The 17,745-nt window shown below is 44.1% G+C and overlaps 1 protein-coding gene across 1 annotated transcript in view; it reads left to right on the top strand.

Annotated features, from left to right (window-relative positions):
* The window catches only part of nrg1 (neuregulin 1), a 47,897-nt gene continuing 30,152 nt past the window's right edge, over positions 1-17,745 (top strand). The window contains exon 1 of the mRNA XM_076079496.1: positions 1-682. Within this exon, the coding sequence (XP_075935611.1) occupies positions 1-682 (682 nt within the window). The remainder of the gene's footprint in view (positions 683-17,745) is intronic.

Below are 17,745 nucleotides of genomic sequence, written 5' to 3'. Positions count from 1 at the left end.
ATGACTGAGGGAATGGAGGACTTCTCTGCTGGGCCAGCTCCCCCTCCTGGATCAGTCACCCCTACAAGGTCTACTGTTGATACTGGACAAGTCCCAGAGGAGAAACCAGTAGAGACAGAAGCAGCTGGCCGGGAGAGTGGGGAGGAGGGCGCAGAGGGAGGTGGTGGTGGTGATGGGGAGCATTTGGGGGCTTTGGGAATAGTGGCTTTGCCAGGGACCTGCTGTGTGTGTATAGAGATGGAACAGATTAACAATTGCCTGCACTCTGAGAAAATCTGCATTCTTCCCATCCTGGCCTGTCTGCTTAGTTTAGCCCTCTGCACAGCTGGCCTCAAATGGGTCTTCGTGGATAAGATCTTTCAGTATGAACCACCCACACACTTAGATCCGAAACGCATTGGACAGGACCCAATCATCATATCAGTTACCCCCACACTGGGACTAACTATGTCCATTCCTCATTCAAGTCCGTCTTTTGTCTCCTTGACCACCGCCATTACCCCAGGACGTCCTGACGATTTAATGGAAGAGAAATCTACTCAAGGGCCATACATGCCTCAGCCTCCACGAGTGACTCAGTCTGATCCCCCTGTTACATTGAAATACAACGCTGAACGTCCCATCGTCACTCCCCATCCCCAGACAACACAGGCATTAAACGACATCATCATCCCAACAATCTGTAAGTACCCAACACTCAGTTCTGTGAAAGCTCTTTTAGACAGGATGTCCCTTTGTTTCAGAACTAGTCTCTAATTTCATGATATGGGATATATTTATGGGCACAGGGATACAAGCTGGAGTCCTGCATAACCTTGGACTGTGATTTTCATCTTTGCCGAGACAAGCAAAGTGTTTTTATGAAAAAGGATTCAAATGTTTCTTTGTGTGTCTGTTTAATCACTGAGTTTGTAAATGGTGCGTTCTATCAACTGTGTCAGGACTTTGCCTGAAAGCAGACATGTTGTGACTTGCAGAGTGTAGCCCATGACTAAGCCTCTGAAATATTGCTACACAGATAGGCGTGCAGGAAATGATAGTTCTATTCAAACCTACTTTACTTCTACAGTGGTTAAATGTATAATTTCTAACATTCACTCCTTCCTCTCAAAGTATTTTATGATCCATTAAATTAAACATGATATGTCTCACTACAATAAATGGATGTTGTTAAGGTTTTATTTTTTTTAGCTGGTAGGCAGCTTACAATATCTAAGATCCCGAAAATGTTTCAGTGCACATTTTCAGTTGTATGAAAAAGTGAAAATCAATAAATGATGAGGGACACAAACTGGAACTGCAGGCTGTGGTACAGGGAGACTTCCTGTTTTCTGTCTGTGCTCCATTTCAAGGTCAGAGCCTGCTGGAGGCTAATTGATGCCCCCTCCATCCCTCCGCCGCAGGGAAAAACAACCCACTAATACTATCTGTCTGCCAGTGGCTCGGCACTATGACATATCTGCTGTAGACACATCACCGTGTGCTGTTACACTGTTTCTGGGTTAGCTAATCTAAGGGAGGGGGGGGGGGGGGGGGGGGTCCAGGGGGATACTCCTTTGGAAAAAAAATTTGATAAACCAGCTCTATTGATGCTTTTTAAGGCACTCGTGCACCTTATTTCCGATGTCTTAATCATTGACAAAATATTAAAAATATTAATAGTTGATAGTAATTAATAGTACTGAGTAGAAACTGCAACCTTCACAACTTTATTGCCTAGAGTTGGAGAAGTTGGAGTTATAAATGTATTTAATCTTACAATAGTGGAATGTAACTAAGTAGATCACTCCACTAGATTTATCTGACAGATTTAGTTACTCTGCAGATTAACATTTTTCATACAAAATATAATTAACTTAATGATACACCAACAAAGGCAGAGAAGAAGACGAAAAAGAGTAGGTAGCACCTTCTATGACGCCCATTTCTATAATGCATTATAATACTGATACTGCCTCATAATCTGCATGTAACGCTATATAATTATATATATATATTACATAGTATAAGGAAATGCACTCACCAAATTTGTTGGACCTCAAGGGTAGATATAAGCAGCTTGGTGACAGACTGCCTATGTTTGTGAAAACATCACAGGGAGAGCACTTTTTAATGGTAGTGGGCAATTATAAACTGTTGTGATGAGATGTAAACTCCTGTCTTCTGCATGTATGATGATGCGCTACTGACACTTAATGTTAGCACTAGATATAAATTGTGAGCTGCCGAATCATCCAATTCAAATGTATTTGTTACGAATACCGCCTGGGCCAACAGAACAGTTAGCAGTTAGGACTGCAGTGCAGGGGGAATGGACATTCCAAACAATAGACAAATTGTACAAACAAAATTCATATTTCAGTTACAGGACACTTCATTATGAATACAATATTTATTCCAGTAGTTCTATTTCAGCTCTTTATAACAAATGATAGACAAACCTGATTTGTGCATTTATCGGTATCATCCTGTGGACCGTTTCTAACTGAAATACTGATGGTAAAAGTCCTTGCTCTGCTGATGGTGACACCTTCCATGGACACTACAGCACAGAGGCCAATGTCTGTTTGGGACAGCGGCTGGTATCTGCTGTGATGCTTCACGCTAGCGCCCGGAGGTATTTCAAATAAAAAGGGATAACTCCTCCCGGTTGCCAAGGCATACCAGAAGTAGGGACATCATCAGCTGGAGCCGCCCAATGCATGGGAAGTCTTCACCAAGTTCCAAGGCAAAATTGATATCTATGTGTCTGTGGGTTTGTATCTACAGGATGACTTTGACAAGTTTACAAAAAAGGACCATCGATTGCGTGAATGTAGATTTTTACTGACATCTATCTAGGATTCAACAGTGTGAATTTGTGCACATAAATATACATATGTGAATTTAGTTGTTTGAAGATAATCACATTTTTTACTTCGCCAAAACTAGTATTAGTACTAGTATTTATAGTAAATATATATATATATATACATATCATCATTTTTGCAAATGTCCTCCAAAATGATCCTAGTAGCCGAATCAACACCTCTCTGAAACAGATCAAATACAAACTAAACATTCAACATCGAAGCTTCATTTGAAAACCTCAATCAAAGCGTGAAATATAAAAACAAATGACGTTCAGTACAGCCTATCTTGCTCTTAGGGTTAACAGTGAATGTGGTGGGAGATTAAGAGAGACTGTGTATTTCATGTCTGAAAATAAATGTCAGCTGACAGCATGAGACCCTAAAAATTCAAAAGACATTTCAAAACACAACAAGTCAATAAAAGAAAACTGTGAAAACTGTTCTTCCTTCAAAGGAGGAATAACAAAAAAAAGTTTGAGAATGACTGAGCTAGATGGATCCAACCTGGCCACTGAGTGCATAGCTTGAAACTCTTCCGCCAAAATCTCCTTTCTGATGGAAAAACATCAAACTGCTCTGCCCTTCCACATGTAAAACTGCCATTTATACAAACTAGTCTACATCCTATGATTGCTAGACTGCAGGGCATGTGCAATGTCCGTGAAGCGGACCTAAACCATCACTTTCTAGTAGTGGTTTAGTATTTTTGACTATTTTGAAAGAGGGCTCAGTTCTTTTTCTGGTCAACTTCAGCTCTGATGGGGTCTTCTTTCTGTTCTCACTATAGTCCTTCCTTCATCACTCTGCTGGTCATTGCTTTCCTCTTCAATTACATTTTTTGGCTTGGTACAAGGCGGCAACCTCTGGTTCTGAAAAGTGAAGCCAATGCGGAAGTGCCTGAAACCTTTCTCTACTGGCCATCAGGGGGCGACTCCTCTGGTTGTATAGAAGTCTATGAGAAAATGACTACTTCTCTCTTGATTTATTACCTCATTAAACATTGTAAACATGAGTTTATGGTCTCAATCTCTAGTTTCAAGTCTTCTTCAAAACAGCATGATGTTCATTTAGTAAATTATGGTCCATTTAGTGTCAAATAGACCATAAAGCAGGGTATGCTTTAGGGCGGGGCTACTGTGATTGACATGTCGCTATCGCTACCAGAGCCATATACGGCGTCTCTACGTCACTCCTAATTACACCCCAATTTCACAATACTACCAAAGGCATGCAAAGAAAAAGCCACTATATATACTACGTATCACTAAAGATACCTCTGTACTTCACTGAAGTCTTTCATGTGGTTGTCGACCATGTGATGTGCACCCTTACAGTGGATACGGAAAGTATTCAGACCCTTTAAAATTTTTCACTCTTTGTTTCATTGCAGCCATTTGCTAAAATCAAAAAAGTTCATTTTATTTCTCATTAATGTACACTCGGCACCCCATCTTGACAGAAAAAAACAAATGTATAAATTTTTGCAAATTTATTAAAAATGAAAAACTGAAATATCACATGGTCATAAGTATTCAGACCCTTTGCTGTGACACTCATATTTAACTCACATGCTGTCCATTTCTTCTGATCCTCCTTGAGATGGTTCCCTTTTCATTGGAGTCCAGCTGTGTTTAATTAAACTGATTGGACTTGATTAGGAAAGGCACACACCTGTCTATATAAGACCTTACAGCTCACAGTGCATGTCAGAGCAAATGAGAATCATGAGGTCGAAGGAACTGCCCAAGGAGCTCAGAGACAGAATTGTGGCAAGGCACAGATCTGGCCAAGGTTACAAAAGAATTTCTGCAGCACTCAAGGTTCCTAAGAGCACAGTGGCCTCCATAATCCTTAAATGGAAGAAGTTTGGGAAGACCAGAACTCTTCCTAGACCTGGCCGTCCAGCCAAACTGAGCAATCGTGGAAGAAGAGCCTTGGTGAGAGAGGTAAAGAAGAACCCAAAGATCACTGTGGCTGAGCTCCAGAGATGCAGTAGGGAGATGGGAGAAAGTTCCACAAAGTCAACTATCACTGCAGCCCTCCACCAGTCGGGGCTTTATGGCAGAGTGGCCCGACGGAAGCCTCTCCTCAGTGCAAGACATATGAAAGCCCGCATAGAGTTTGCCAAAAAACACATGGACTCCCAGACTATGAGAAATAAGATTCTCTGGTCTGATGAGACCAAGATTGAACTTTTTGTTGTTAATTCTAAGCGGTATGTGTGGAGAAAACCAGGCACTGCTCATCACCTGCCCAATACAATCCCAACAGTGAAACATGGTGGTGGCAGCATCATGCTATGGGGGTGTTTTTCAGCTGCAGGGACAGGACGACTGGTTGCAATTGAAGGAAAGATGAATGCGGCCAAGTACAGAGATATCCTGGAAGAAAACCTCTTCCAGAGTGCTCTGGACCTCAGACTGGGCCGAAGGTTCACCTTCCAACAAGACAACTAAGCACACAGCTAAAATAACAAAGGAGTGGCTTCGGAACAACTCTGTGACCATTCTTGACTGGCCCAGCCAGAGCCCTGACCTAAACCCAATTGAGCATCTCTGGAGAGACCTGAAAATGGCTGTCCACCAATGTTCACCATCCAACCTGACGGAACTGGAGAGGATCTGCAAGGAAGAATGGCAGAGGATCCCCAAATCCAGGTGTGAAAAACTTGTTGCATCATTCCCAAGAAGACTCATGGCTGTACTAGCTCAAAAGGGTGCTTCTACTCAATACTGAGCAAAGGGTCTGAATACTTATGACCATGTGATATTTCAGTTTTTCTTTTTTAATAAATTTGCAAAAATTTCTACATTTCTGTTTTTTTCTGTCAAGATGGGGTGCTGAGTGTACATTAATGAGAAATAAAATGAACTTTTTTGATTTTAGCAAATGGCTTCAATGAAACAAAGAGTGAAAAATTTAAAGGGGTCTGAATACTTTCCGTACCCACTGTATATGTTTCTCTCTTTTGGGACTTGCGCAATCCAGTCTCACCAGCCTGATTTCCAGCAGCAGCAGGCACATGTTTGCTAACCCATTCACCATGAATAATTTGGTAATTATATGTTAAATTGTTAAGGCTTGTTTCTTCTGCCACCAAGTGGCCAAACAATACGAGTAAGCATACTGAAATGTATCATGGTCAATCCCAGCCTCAGTGAGTCGTTATGAGAATGTGTTGTCAATCCATATCTCTTGTTTTTACCATAATCTATAGGTTTACATAAGTGCTCCATTTTCTGTGGTGGTAAAACACATTGCAAGTGTTTTTTTTTACATTTTGGTTCTCTGTCTACACAATGAAGCTGTTTTGTCAAACCCCCAACTAGAAAAGTCAAGATTCTTAAGACATGAACTGTATTAGTGACAGAGGATTCTTCCCCAAGGCAATGTGCATTGTAGTTGTGTGTGAGGGTGTGTAAGTGTTGATCATAGTGCCAGCTGCTGGATAGGATCAACTGGATTGTGGAAATTGTTCTTTTTTTATAACCTATGCATTCAGCATTTTTAGTAATTTATCCTATTTATAATTCATCTAAATAGTACTCTAGGGCATCCTAATATACTGTGCAGGAGTCAATCTGCAGCTCCAGAGTAAGCATGTGAAATTCTCCTACTTCTTTCTTTTACCCTCAGAAGCGAGGGGTGAGAAATCAGGTAGAATCAGGATTTGAGCCTCTTCGAATTCTTAGATCAGCGTCACGGAAGCGCTACTGCAGTCATGGGGCCAGAACGGAGACGCTACAGAGGATGTACTTCCCTCCGGCCAATCCGATTCTTTACTTGGTTGTATATATTTTATCTGTTGTGTATATTCAATCTTTTTATCATTATTATTATGTCAAAAAAGCATAATACTGAAGGGGGAAACAAAGCATTTCACTTAACAACATAAAAAAGTGTTGAGAAACTTGAAACCTATCAATGAGGCCGACTATGGTCAGAGGTGAAACACACTTGAAACTTTCAAGAAACAAAGGTCAGCGAAACACTTCGGTGATAAGTTGCTCTTGATCATTCTCTGAAAGAATAGTGTTTATGTCATGGTGACACACTGAGTCTCCCTGTCCTCCTTGATCTTTGCTTTAGCCCTTCGCATTTCCTCTCAGGTCTGGCATATCTATGAAGATTTCCTTTCCATGCCATACACCACCTGGCCACCAGATGCCCCCAGACTTCCCTGCCAGATTAGCACACCTGTCCCTTATTCTTACATAAATCACACCTGGCCCTTATCACCACAACTGTAACTACAGCAGTGGTGGGCCGTCAGGGCCAGCTAAGCCTTCTCTGCTGACCTAAACAGAATCACAAAGTTATAGCTATATTATAATTTAATAATTTTTCATAAATACACTACATGTATTATAATTTTTTTCCCCCATTAGCTTATTTTCTCATTGCACAGCTGTCTGGCTGACAGCGTTGCACATTTTATGTCTGGGAATGTGTTTCATTTTAACTTAGCATCTTGGTGTTTGGAGCTATGTTAAGCTAACCTGAGGAAGGCCATAGCACGGAAGGACACTACGGTGCTTTTGAAAACTTTTTGAGAAACCCGAGTGGATCTACAGATCAACGAATATGTTCGCAGGGAAACGGAGCTCCACAACCGCAGACCGGCCGCGCGGTCGGGGCTGGCGGAGGTGGGTTCCCGGCCGAAAGCCGGTCGGTGTGCCCGAACGCCGAAGTGAGTCCACTCTGTGGGCACACTGTCCTTAGGATAGCTACAAAAGCACCTCTTTATCTAATCATTTCAGTTGAGCAAATCTTAAAATGTTTAATTCCAGTGAAAAGATGACTTGTTCGATCAAAGTAATGTCATACCTTGTTTTTTTAAACCATTCAGATAAAAAGTGCAGAAGAATGTCAGTCTATTTTGAGATAAATTGTTAAATTTACAATCAAGGCTTGTGATCATCTTACCATTAAAATATAATGATCATGAAACATATGCAGGAAGTAATGAGATATCAACATTATCATTACGCATCCAGATTAGTTTACCAGTAAGTTAAAGGAGCAGAACAGAAAACAGTGTAGCTCAGTGTAGCTCATGCTGTGAAAAGGTCATGCTGGTGAGACTGCTGGGTATTGTGAATTAATAACATTTTTCCAAGTTTTTGTTGAATTGGCAGCTGAACACAGAAGGCCAAAAGATTTTCAGAAATTAAAATCCTACAACGGTGTTCACAAAATGGGTATATATAATACAGTATTTGATTCACATTTAGATTATTTAGTCTGAATCCTTTTTCACTTTCACTGTGACGGCTGTGATTACAGGAAGAGAGATATTTCTGCTGGTGCAGTGCATCATGGTTTGTCCTTGACCACACTTGACAGAAACACCATCCGCTGCAGTAAACTGATTGCCCTGCAAATAGCCTACAATCTAGCTCTGCCCAAAGAGCCTGGACAGCAATGAAGTGAAGTGGCCTGGTGCCTAAGCTCCAGCCCTGTGTCACTGCCCACTGGTTTAATGTTTCTGATCGATAAGCAAAAACTAAGCAGAGAAATCTGCATGAATCTCTGTACTCCATCAGGCATGAGGCATCAGGTGGATACGGCTGCTCTGCTTTGAGCAGTGTAACGATGGGCTACATTGTAACCTTGGTTCTCTGAGTGAAGAGACTATCCCTCCACACAGTTACATATTCCATATGTATGGTACTTTGTAAGACCCCTTGCAAGAGACATAGCAGATACAGCTCCTCAAGTACTCCCCAAAATTCCAGACACTGGTATTCGAATTAGACATCCCAACCACCAGAGTGCTCAAACAAACCCCTAATATACACTGTAGCGTCCAAACCTTTAGCAGAATGTAAATCTTGTTTCGTGTTTCTGGTCCTAAGCACATAGCTCACACCGACACCGCTCGTAGGTGAAAGCAATACGTGTTTTATTGATCCAATCTCTCTTGTACAAGTTAGTCAAACAACTTCCTTTCTTCCTAAAAGTACCCCGATTACCTCGACACACTTTAAGGATCCACAGGTTAATCCACATAGCACGTTTCATATAATACGGTCGGAAAACTGTGCGGCTCCATTCTGCTCCAGATATTACTAACAACCGTAACTAACTGTCGCAAAATGTCCTTAAAGTGACGGAAGTCTGTCACTTACGTGTATTTCTTACCATAACAAACGATAACAACATCCTTGTAACATTCAAAGTAGAAACAGATGTGATTAAAGTTAAACATGTAAATACAAGTAAATATTTAACAGCACATTGAATTTGGCTCTTACATACACTATATAAAAACAAACACACATTCATCGGCTAGTGACACCACAGATCTGAGAGAGGTTGGTGCCCTACGACAAGGCCCAGGAGGTTGCTATGCCCCGTGTAGAGTGTGCCTTGACTCCCACTGGGGCTGGTGTGCCCAACTCTTGTATGATTGCTGAATCGTTTCTACCACCCACTGAGACAACTTAGAGTTGGCTGGCCCCAGAACTTGGACTTAAAGCAGCCAGCCTTAACCTGAGCGGCCTTGATAGCTGCCGCCATGCTCCTAAGGGTCGAAGGTGATTTAACAGCCTCAAGTAGTCCCTGCAGGTACTGGAGCACCTCCAGAGCCGGACAAGCCAGTGCGTTAACTCCGTTAGCCCTGCACCATGATACAAAGAGTTGCCAGCGATACAAAATATGCCGCTCTTGTTGGTGCTAGAGCACTCTGCGTGATCTGAACTAGTGACAGTGCGAGCCCCATACTTAACAGACTGGCCCTCTCAGGGGCCAGGCCCAGAGTTTGAGCCCATGTGGAAAGGAATGAAACAGGGTCCCCTGTGCCTGACTCAGAAGGTCTCGGAGACCAGGATGTTCCCATGTGCTCCCGTCCAAGAGAGGTGTCACCCCCGAGAACCATGTCATGCAAGACCAGTTCATCTCCACCACACAGCACCACCTCCTCCTCCAACTCAGGAGACTGATGCTACATCCACATTACTCCGTTTCTATTTGGAAGCAGATTTTTCAAATAGAAACGATCTCCGTCCACACGGGCGTTTCAGCATCATTTTCGAATTGATCTGCATCCACACGGCAACCTTCGAAGAAGGACAGCACGTGACCATTAACGTACACTGGGCATGCTGTAGCGTCCAAACCTTTAGCAGAATGTAAATCTTGTTTCGTGTTTCTGGTCCTAAGCACATAGCTCACACCGACACCGCTCGTAGGTGAAAGCAATACGTGTTTTATTGATCCAATCTCTCTTGTACAAGTTAGTCAAACAACTTCCTTTCTTCCTAAAAGTACCCCGATTACCTCGACACACTTTAAGGATCCACAGGTTAATCCACATAGCACGTTTCATATAATACGGTCGGAAAACTGTGCGGCTCCATTCTGCTCCAGATATTACTAACAACCGTAACTAACTGTCGCAAAATGTCCTTAAAGTGACGGAAGTCTGTCACTTACGTGTATTTCTTACCATAACAAACGATAACAACATCCTTGTAACATTCAAAGTAGAAACAGATGTGATTAAAGTTAAACATGTAAATACAAGTAAATATTTAACAGCACATTGAATTTGGCTCTTACATACACTATATAAAAACAAACACACATTCATCGGCTAGTGACACCACAGATCTGAGAGAGGTTGGTGCCCTACGACAAGGCCCAGGAGGTTGCTATGCCCCGTGTAGAGTGTGCCTTGACTCCCACTGGGGCTGGTGTGCCCAACTCTTGTATGATTGCTGAATCGTTTCTACCACCCACTGAGACAACTTAGAGTTGGCTGGCCCCAGAACTTGGACTTAAAGCAGCCAGCCTTAACCTGAGCGGCCTTGATAGCTGCCGCCATGCTCCTAAGGGTCGAAGGTGATTTAACAGCCTCAAGTAGTCCCTGCAGGTACTGGAGCACCTCCAGAGCCGGACAAGCCAGTGCGTTAACTCCGTTAGCCCTGCACCATGATACAAAGAGTTGCCAGCGATACAAAATATGCTGCTCTTGTTGGTGCTAGAGCACTCTGCGTGATCTGAACTAGTGACAGTGCGAGCCCCATACTTAACAGACTGGCCCTCTCAGGGGCCAGGCCCAGAGTTTGAGCCCATGTGGAAAGGAATGAAACAGGGTCCCCTGTGCCTGACTCAGAAGGTCTCGGAGACCAGGATGTTCCCATGTGCTCCCGTCCAAGAGAGGTGTCACCCCCGAGAACCATGTCATGCAAGACCAGTTCATCTCCACCACACAGCACCACCTCCTCCTCCAACTCAGGAGACTGATGCTACATCCACATTACTCCGTTTCTATTTGGAAGCAGATTTTTCAAATAGAAACGATCTCCGTCCACACGGGCGTTTCAGCATCATTTTCGAATTGATCTGCATCCACACGGCAACCTTCGAAGAAGGACAGCACGTGACCATTAACGTACACTGGGCATGCACGTGACGGTGTAAACAGGAAGTGGATTGGTTGCTTAGTTAAAAAAAATACAGAGTAATAAAGTAGTTTTTGGGCAGTGATAATTTTCCCTGGACGCCAACAGGTCGGCCACTGACTGAAGCGCCATGCATCATAATTAACAGAGCATCCATCATTCTGTAGTTCTTGCTTGAGCAACTATTCTTCCCAAGGACTAACTTCGATGGGGACTCTAAGGCTGTCAAACCCTGATCCATCAGAGGCCCACAGCCTATCCTCTCTAGACTGTCAACCGATGCCAACCATTTACAGAGCCCAAACCAGCGATCAACACCTGATTGTGCCTGAAACAGGACCACCTCTTCAAAGTCCGAAAGAAGAGGCACTGAGAAACGCGCAGGCCAACCCCCATCCTCATCATCAAAGTGGGAGGCAGGCCCCTGATCGACCCAACGGAGACGTGACTGCTGCTCACTCTCCTCCAAGACTCCTGGTGCCCCAGAGGTAACACTTCATCCTCTTCTGAGTGCTCAAGGCTGAGAACATTGATCTCCTTGTCTGTCTCAGAGGAGGGGCAGCCTCTACCCCCTACCTGACCCCCACACGACTCTATGTCAAGGGGCCACGAGCCCGAAACCTACTAGTTGATGCACAAGGCTCCTGTCATACAAATATCTCACCCACCTTGAGCTTACTGCAATAGTGTTGGATGAGGGGCCACCATTGCGGGCCACACTGTGTACTACTGGAGCCTCAGTTCTAGGACTGAGGTCCTTGAGCAGCAGTGGGTGGCCCGCTACCAAACAAATGGTAATGGGCCTCTCTTTGTCTTACTGACATACAAAAAAGCTCATGCATGACAAAAGGGTATCTCTAGCTGTCAGTGCATGCTCCACTCCCAAGCAGAGCTCACAGTATTCATGACCATCCTCCACCGGTATTGTCCCACTGCAGCCCATGCAGGGAGGCCCTTCCTGGCTTGCCATATGTCACCACTCACACGCTGTGCCTTATTGTTTGTAGCATTAGCAGCTAACTACTTTTGCTACATTGTTTGAAAACACACACCAATAGGGCTGCAACTGACGAGCATTGTCATTGTTGATTAATCTGTTGATTATAAGTTGTTTGATCTTTAAAAATGTCAGAAAATGTTGAGAAATGTCAATCAGTGTTTCCAAAAGTCCAAGAGGACGTCCTCAAACTCAAAGATTTTCGGCCCCAGTTAGAATATGAGGTCATGGTGTGTCCTTGGGCTCAGACAAAATGTGCCCTTTACAAAAACTGTAAAACTATGAAGTAAATGTGTCAACCATCAGCATCACAAGCACGGTAGTGGTCCTTGCTGTCAAAGATAACTGCAGTAAATGACAATATCTGACAGGAAACACCTGCCGCTGACACAGCAGCGGGGCCAACACAGCAGCGGGGCCAACACATAATTCTCACCGACTAGGTCAGCTTCGACAGTTGACAATTTGTTTGTTGCGGGCTATTCCTGGGCGCGTTAGTGGTCTTGCAATACGCTGGATGGTACCCCTCTCAATACCTCCTACTTCTCTTTTGCCTTCATAAACAAAGAAAGGAAAACAAGAGTTACGAATGTGTGTAATGTAATGTTCTATAATTTGTGGATGAACGCCAGATGGCGGACTTCAGCACTCGATATCTTCATCTTGCATATGTGCAGGTTGAGTCATATTACCACCAAAGTCACCGGTGATCATGTGATGACGTATGGTGCACGACCTAGTACAAAACCCTGATGTCATCACGTAATCTGTTCCCACAGAAGCTTCTGGAGAATATTCCAAGTGACAAGTGACAACTCTGGCGGTCATCTAGAATTCATAGAACCGTAGTTACCTTTATAACTCTCGTGCCATTTCATTCTTCCTGACCACCAGATGGCAGTGTTTTAGCACCGGATGACATTTACCAGCAAGGTCATGAGAAAGGCTTACCTCACGAAGGAAGGGAAGCTGTTGACAGGACTGCTGCTGACATAGCATGAGGTGCAGCCACATTGACACGGTAATAGTGAGCGAAGGTACATAAAGACTCCCAGGTTGTTGAAGCACAGATGTCTTGCAATGAGACCCCTTTCAAGGCTTCCCAGGATGTGGACACACTCCGAGTAGAGTGTTTTAAACGGTTCACCTCTCTTACAACCCCCAGAGCAAACAAAAAGTTTGTCAGTCTTACGTTAATTGTCAGTGGCCTTCACATATGTCTTGAGTCCCCACACCAGGCAAAATAGCTCTGACGGCTCCTCTGCCCTCTCAGATGAAGCTGGTGGACTGAATGCTGCCAACTGATGGCTTGGTTTACATGTGAGGGAGGTACTCTCTTTGGCAGGAAGGATGGATCGGTAGGAGTGTAACCCCTGAATCATCTAGGTAGCAACGCACGCATATTTGGCTCACTGACAGGGCGTGGAGTTTCCCCACTCGCTTTGCTGATGTGATAGCAAGCAGAAATGCTGTCTTAGCAGACAACCATCTCTATTATTTTTGTCCTCACAGTTGAAACTGGGACAAACACAAATACCCAGACACAAATTTAAGTCGCATGATGGCACTACAGTGACTGTTGATGGTCTAAGCCGCTGTGCGCCCTTTAAGAACTAACCAGATAGTGTGACCCCCAGCTGAAATCGCAGCTACGTGTACTTTCAAGGTCCATTCAAATCTAACGCCATCCAACAATGACTTCAGGAAATGCAAGACTGGGTCCTGGCTTCCAATGGCCAAACACACAGCATTGTGTGCACACACAGTCCCTCTAGCTGAGAGAGGTCTGGTTTTCTTGGGAGGTGCCATGGCTCTCCACTGAGCAGTTTCAGAAGCACTGGAAACCATGGCCAGTGAGAGGCCAGTTTGGAGCTATTAGCAGTAGTTTGTGGCCCCCCTTGTTGGACTCAGTCCAGCGTCACCCGAATGAGTGGAATTGGAGGGAAGGCATATATAGGGCAGGCTGGCAAAGAAAGCTAAGGCATCCTGCCCCAGAGGAGTGGTCCTCTCCATTAGGGAGTAATAGAGGGGACAATTTGTTGATGTCTCTTAGGCAAAGACATCCACCTCCGATCTGCCATGCTGGCTCCAAATCAATCCAACTACATCTGGATGGAGTCTCCAATCTACTTGTGGCGGCCAGCAGATCTGCTGCAATGTTCTGTGCCCCCTGGGACATGAATGGCTTCAGGAAGTGGGGAAATGCCCACGTAAGGAGCTGTTGTGACACGTGCAGACCCTGCCTGGAAATGGTACCTATTAAAGCAAAAGCCTGCAGGGATGCATCACTAACAGTCTGGGCAGGGGAGTCCACACAAGATGGTGAGAAAAAGAATTACAAATACAATAGTGTGATGGGAGAACAATTTAATATAGGGCTTAGAAAGAGGGACTGAAAAGGCAGAGGGCTGTGGCTGCAGGGAGCTGGTCCCTTATTATCAGGCTGGAGATGGAGACTGCCAACCTTGGAACCAAAGCATCAACCTTCCCTACTTTTTTTGGTGGATGAGGTGAGACTGACCTGAGCTTCATTGATGTGGTTAGGTCTGCAATCACACTAGCAGGCGACAGCCCAGTATCGCCACCTATATCTGCAAGTCTAGCCATTCTTACTGACAGTGGCATAAAACTACAGTACAAGGGTCGTTGGATACGTCTGCCCTGAGGTGTTCATTTCCCAGACAGGCAGGTTCATGACCATGTAGATGTCATGAAGTGGGTCAATCCCAAGAGGCGCCGGGCTACTGTGAGGATTTATGTCTAATTCTGCTGTATTTCCCTCAGTAGTGTCCTCCTACGAGTCCCGCCCTCTGCCCTGCCTCTCTCCGTAGGCACAGCTGTGCCTCATCTCCTGTGATCATCTCCAGCTGACATAAATACTCCTGTCACTCTCATTCCAGTTGTCAGTCCGTCCGTTTACCAACCTGGTATTCCGACCCATGAGTTGTCCGTTTGTTCACTCTGTGAGATTCCACCACTAACAATCCGTTTTTGTTTTCAACTTACCTGCCGTCCAGTGTCGAGCCTCGGGTTTTCACCTGCACGAAGAAGTCTTCCAGTTTGTTCCTCGGAGATCAACTGTGAAGTCTTGGCAATCCTGTGTCGAGCCCCGGGTATCACACAGTCGATCCAGCCTGCCTGCCAGCCGCGGACGCGGACTAGCCACTTTCCGGCTTGGATCCGAGCGGAGCACGAGGACGCGCCTCCGTGTTGACGTGTGACTGTTTTTCTGTCGGCTTAGTCTGCCGCTCCGAAGGATTAGTCACTTTCCGGCTTGGACCCGTGCGGAGCGCGTGGAGACACCACCTATTGTCTTTTACCATTTCCTGTTTTTTCCCCTGACTGAGAGAAATAAATGATCTTGGTTTGAAATAGAACTCTGCTGTCCTGAGTCTGCATTTGGGTCCATGAACACACCACATCATAACAGCTACTCACCTGTCCAGCAGTAGTTCAGCACGAACCGTAATGGCGAGATTACCGCTGTCCGTCCCCCAAAAAACCCAGATAAATAAGCTTGAAAAATATTACAGCTTGCCGCAGCCTCTGGTGGGGGGAAAAAACCAAGCACCAACCCTCAGGTTACGAAGCTACAGGAGACGAGCCAAATTGACCAGCTATCAGTATCCTCAATTGCGAGGCGATAGAAGAAACAGATTACATGATGATGTGAGGGTTTTGTACTGGGTCATTGCAATGTCACAGGGGACTTTGTTGATATAATGACTCAACCTGCACATATGCAAGATGGAGATATTGGTAGCTAAAGCACTGCCATCTGACGGTCAGGAAGAATGAAATAGAACCAGCTATTCCGAGAATGGCCTATAACAACGGTTAGCGGATGTACGCCAATTTCCCTCTCTAAACTACTTATTCTCAAGTGTCAAAAATGATCCAAAACAAATGAATGCATTACATTTTTTAAGTGAAGCTGACACACCAAACTATTCACTATTCACATCTTTATTTATTTATTGGAGCTCCAGCATGTATTGAAATGCTGTCATAAAGAGTTCATGTTTAATAAAGTCTGGAATGGAACTACTCAGCTGCACAATCTTTTTTTCTTATATCATTCATTGTATTATTAGTTACCTGCTGGTTGCAATGCTAAAATGTGCTGTGTAACACTAATATAATACCTTTATATGAAGGCAATATCATACTCACTGTACCTAGTCACCTCCTTGAGGCTTACTTCCCTTTTTCTTTGAGGAATAGATTTTCACTAATCACGTGGTTTATCTGAAATGCACTCATGAAAGTGATTCATTGTAGAATGAAAAGAGGGGCACAAGCATAGACTGTTTATAAGAAGTGGATGTAGTCATTGTTATGTTACCCATTGGTTTGTGGACTGCCGTTTTGAAGCCTTGAGTTCCTTGATTTGGCCGTTGCCATCTTGGATTACGGCCGTCGCCTTCTTGGCTTTTTGCAAACAGTCATTTAATTTCCCTTTATGCCTCTTGGCATGTAGGGCAGCAACAAAAGTCTTCCACTCCTGTCTGTCCTGGGCGAGTTGCTGGATGGTGCCCCATGAGTGGTTTAGGCTCTGCATCTCCTTCTCCACAGTTCTTCTCCATGTGTTTCTTGGTCGGCCTCTTTTTCTTTTCCCTTCTGGTGTCCAATGTAAGGCTGTTCTTGTAATATCAGCAGGATCTTTTCTCAACACATGTCCTATCCATCCCCATCTTCTTCTCATTAGGATGGTCTCCATGCATTCTTGTTGGCATTTGTCATACAGTTCTTTATTTGAAATGGTGTTTGGCCAGAAAATGTGCAGTATTCGTTTTAAACTCTTGGTGTGGAAGGTTGATAGTCTCTTGTGTCTTCTTGTGTCATTCTCCAGCATTCAGAACCGTACAATAGGGTGGATAAAACACAGCTCTGATACAATTTAAGTTTGGTCTTGATGGTGTACTGCTGTGACCTCCATATGTTATTCAGTACTTTGAAAGCGTTCCTTGCCTTATTAAGACGATTATTGATGTCTTTATCTGTGCCCCCATCGTGTCTGACAGTGTTGCCCGAATATGTGAACTCGTCAGTTTTAGGGAGATCTTCTCCGTTAACCTGAATTGGTGAGGGATTGGGAATGTTCAGAGTCATCACTTCTGTTTTCTTTTTGCTGATCTTCAGGCCAATCTTCTGACCAAAATCACTGAGGCGGGATGTTTTTTCCTGCATGTGTCGATGAGTATGTGAAAGAAGAGAGAGATCATCTGCATAGTCTAGATCTTCAAGTGATGAAAATAGTTTGCAAACAGTGAACGGAAGTTAACATATTTGGAATGCAGAGGAGTGACGTAGAGACACCGTACAAAGCTCTGGTAGCGGCAGCAACCTGTCAATCACAGTAAGCCTGCTCTAAAGCATACCCTGCTTTATGGTCCATTAGACTCTAAATGGACCAGAATTTACGAATATCATGTTGTATTGAAGAAGACTTGAAACTAGCGATTGAGACCATAAACTCATGTTGACC

The sequence above is a fragment of the Anarhichas minor genome, unplaced genomic scaffold (genome assembly GCF_050575085.1).
Source record: "Anarhichas minor isolate MPS153535 unplaced genomic scaffold, ASM5057508v1 ptg000073l, whole genome shotgun sequence".
NCBI lineage: Eukaryota > Metazoa > Chordata > Actinopteri > Perciformes > Anarhichadidae > Anarhichas > Anarhichas minor.
The sequence above is the reverse complement of the archived record's forward strand: the minus strand, read 5'-3'. Positions and strand labels throughout refer to the sequence as shown.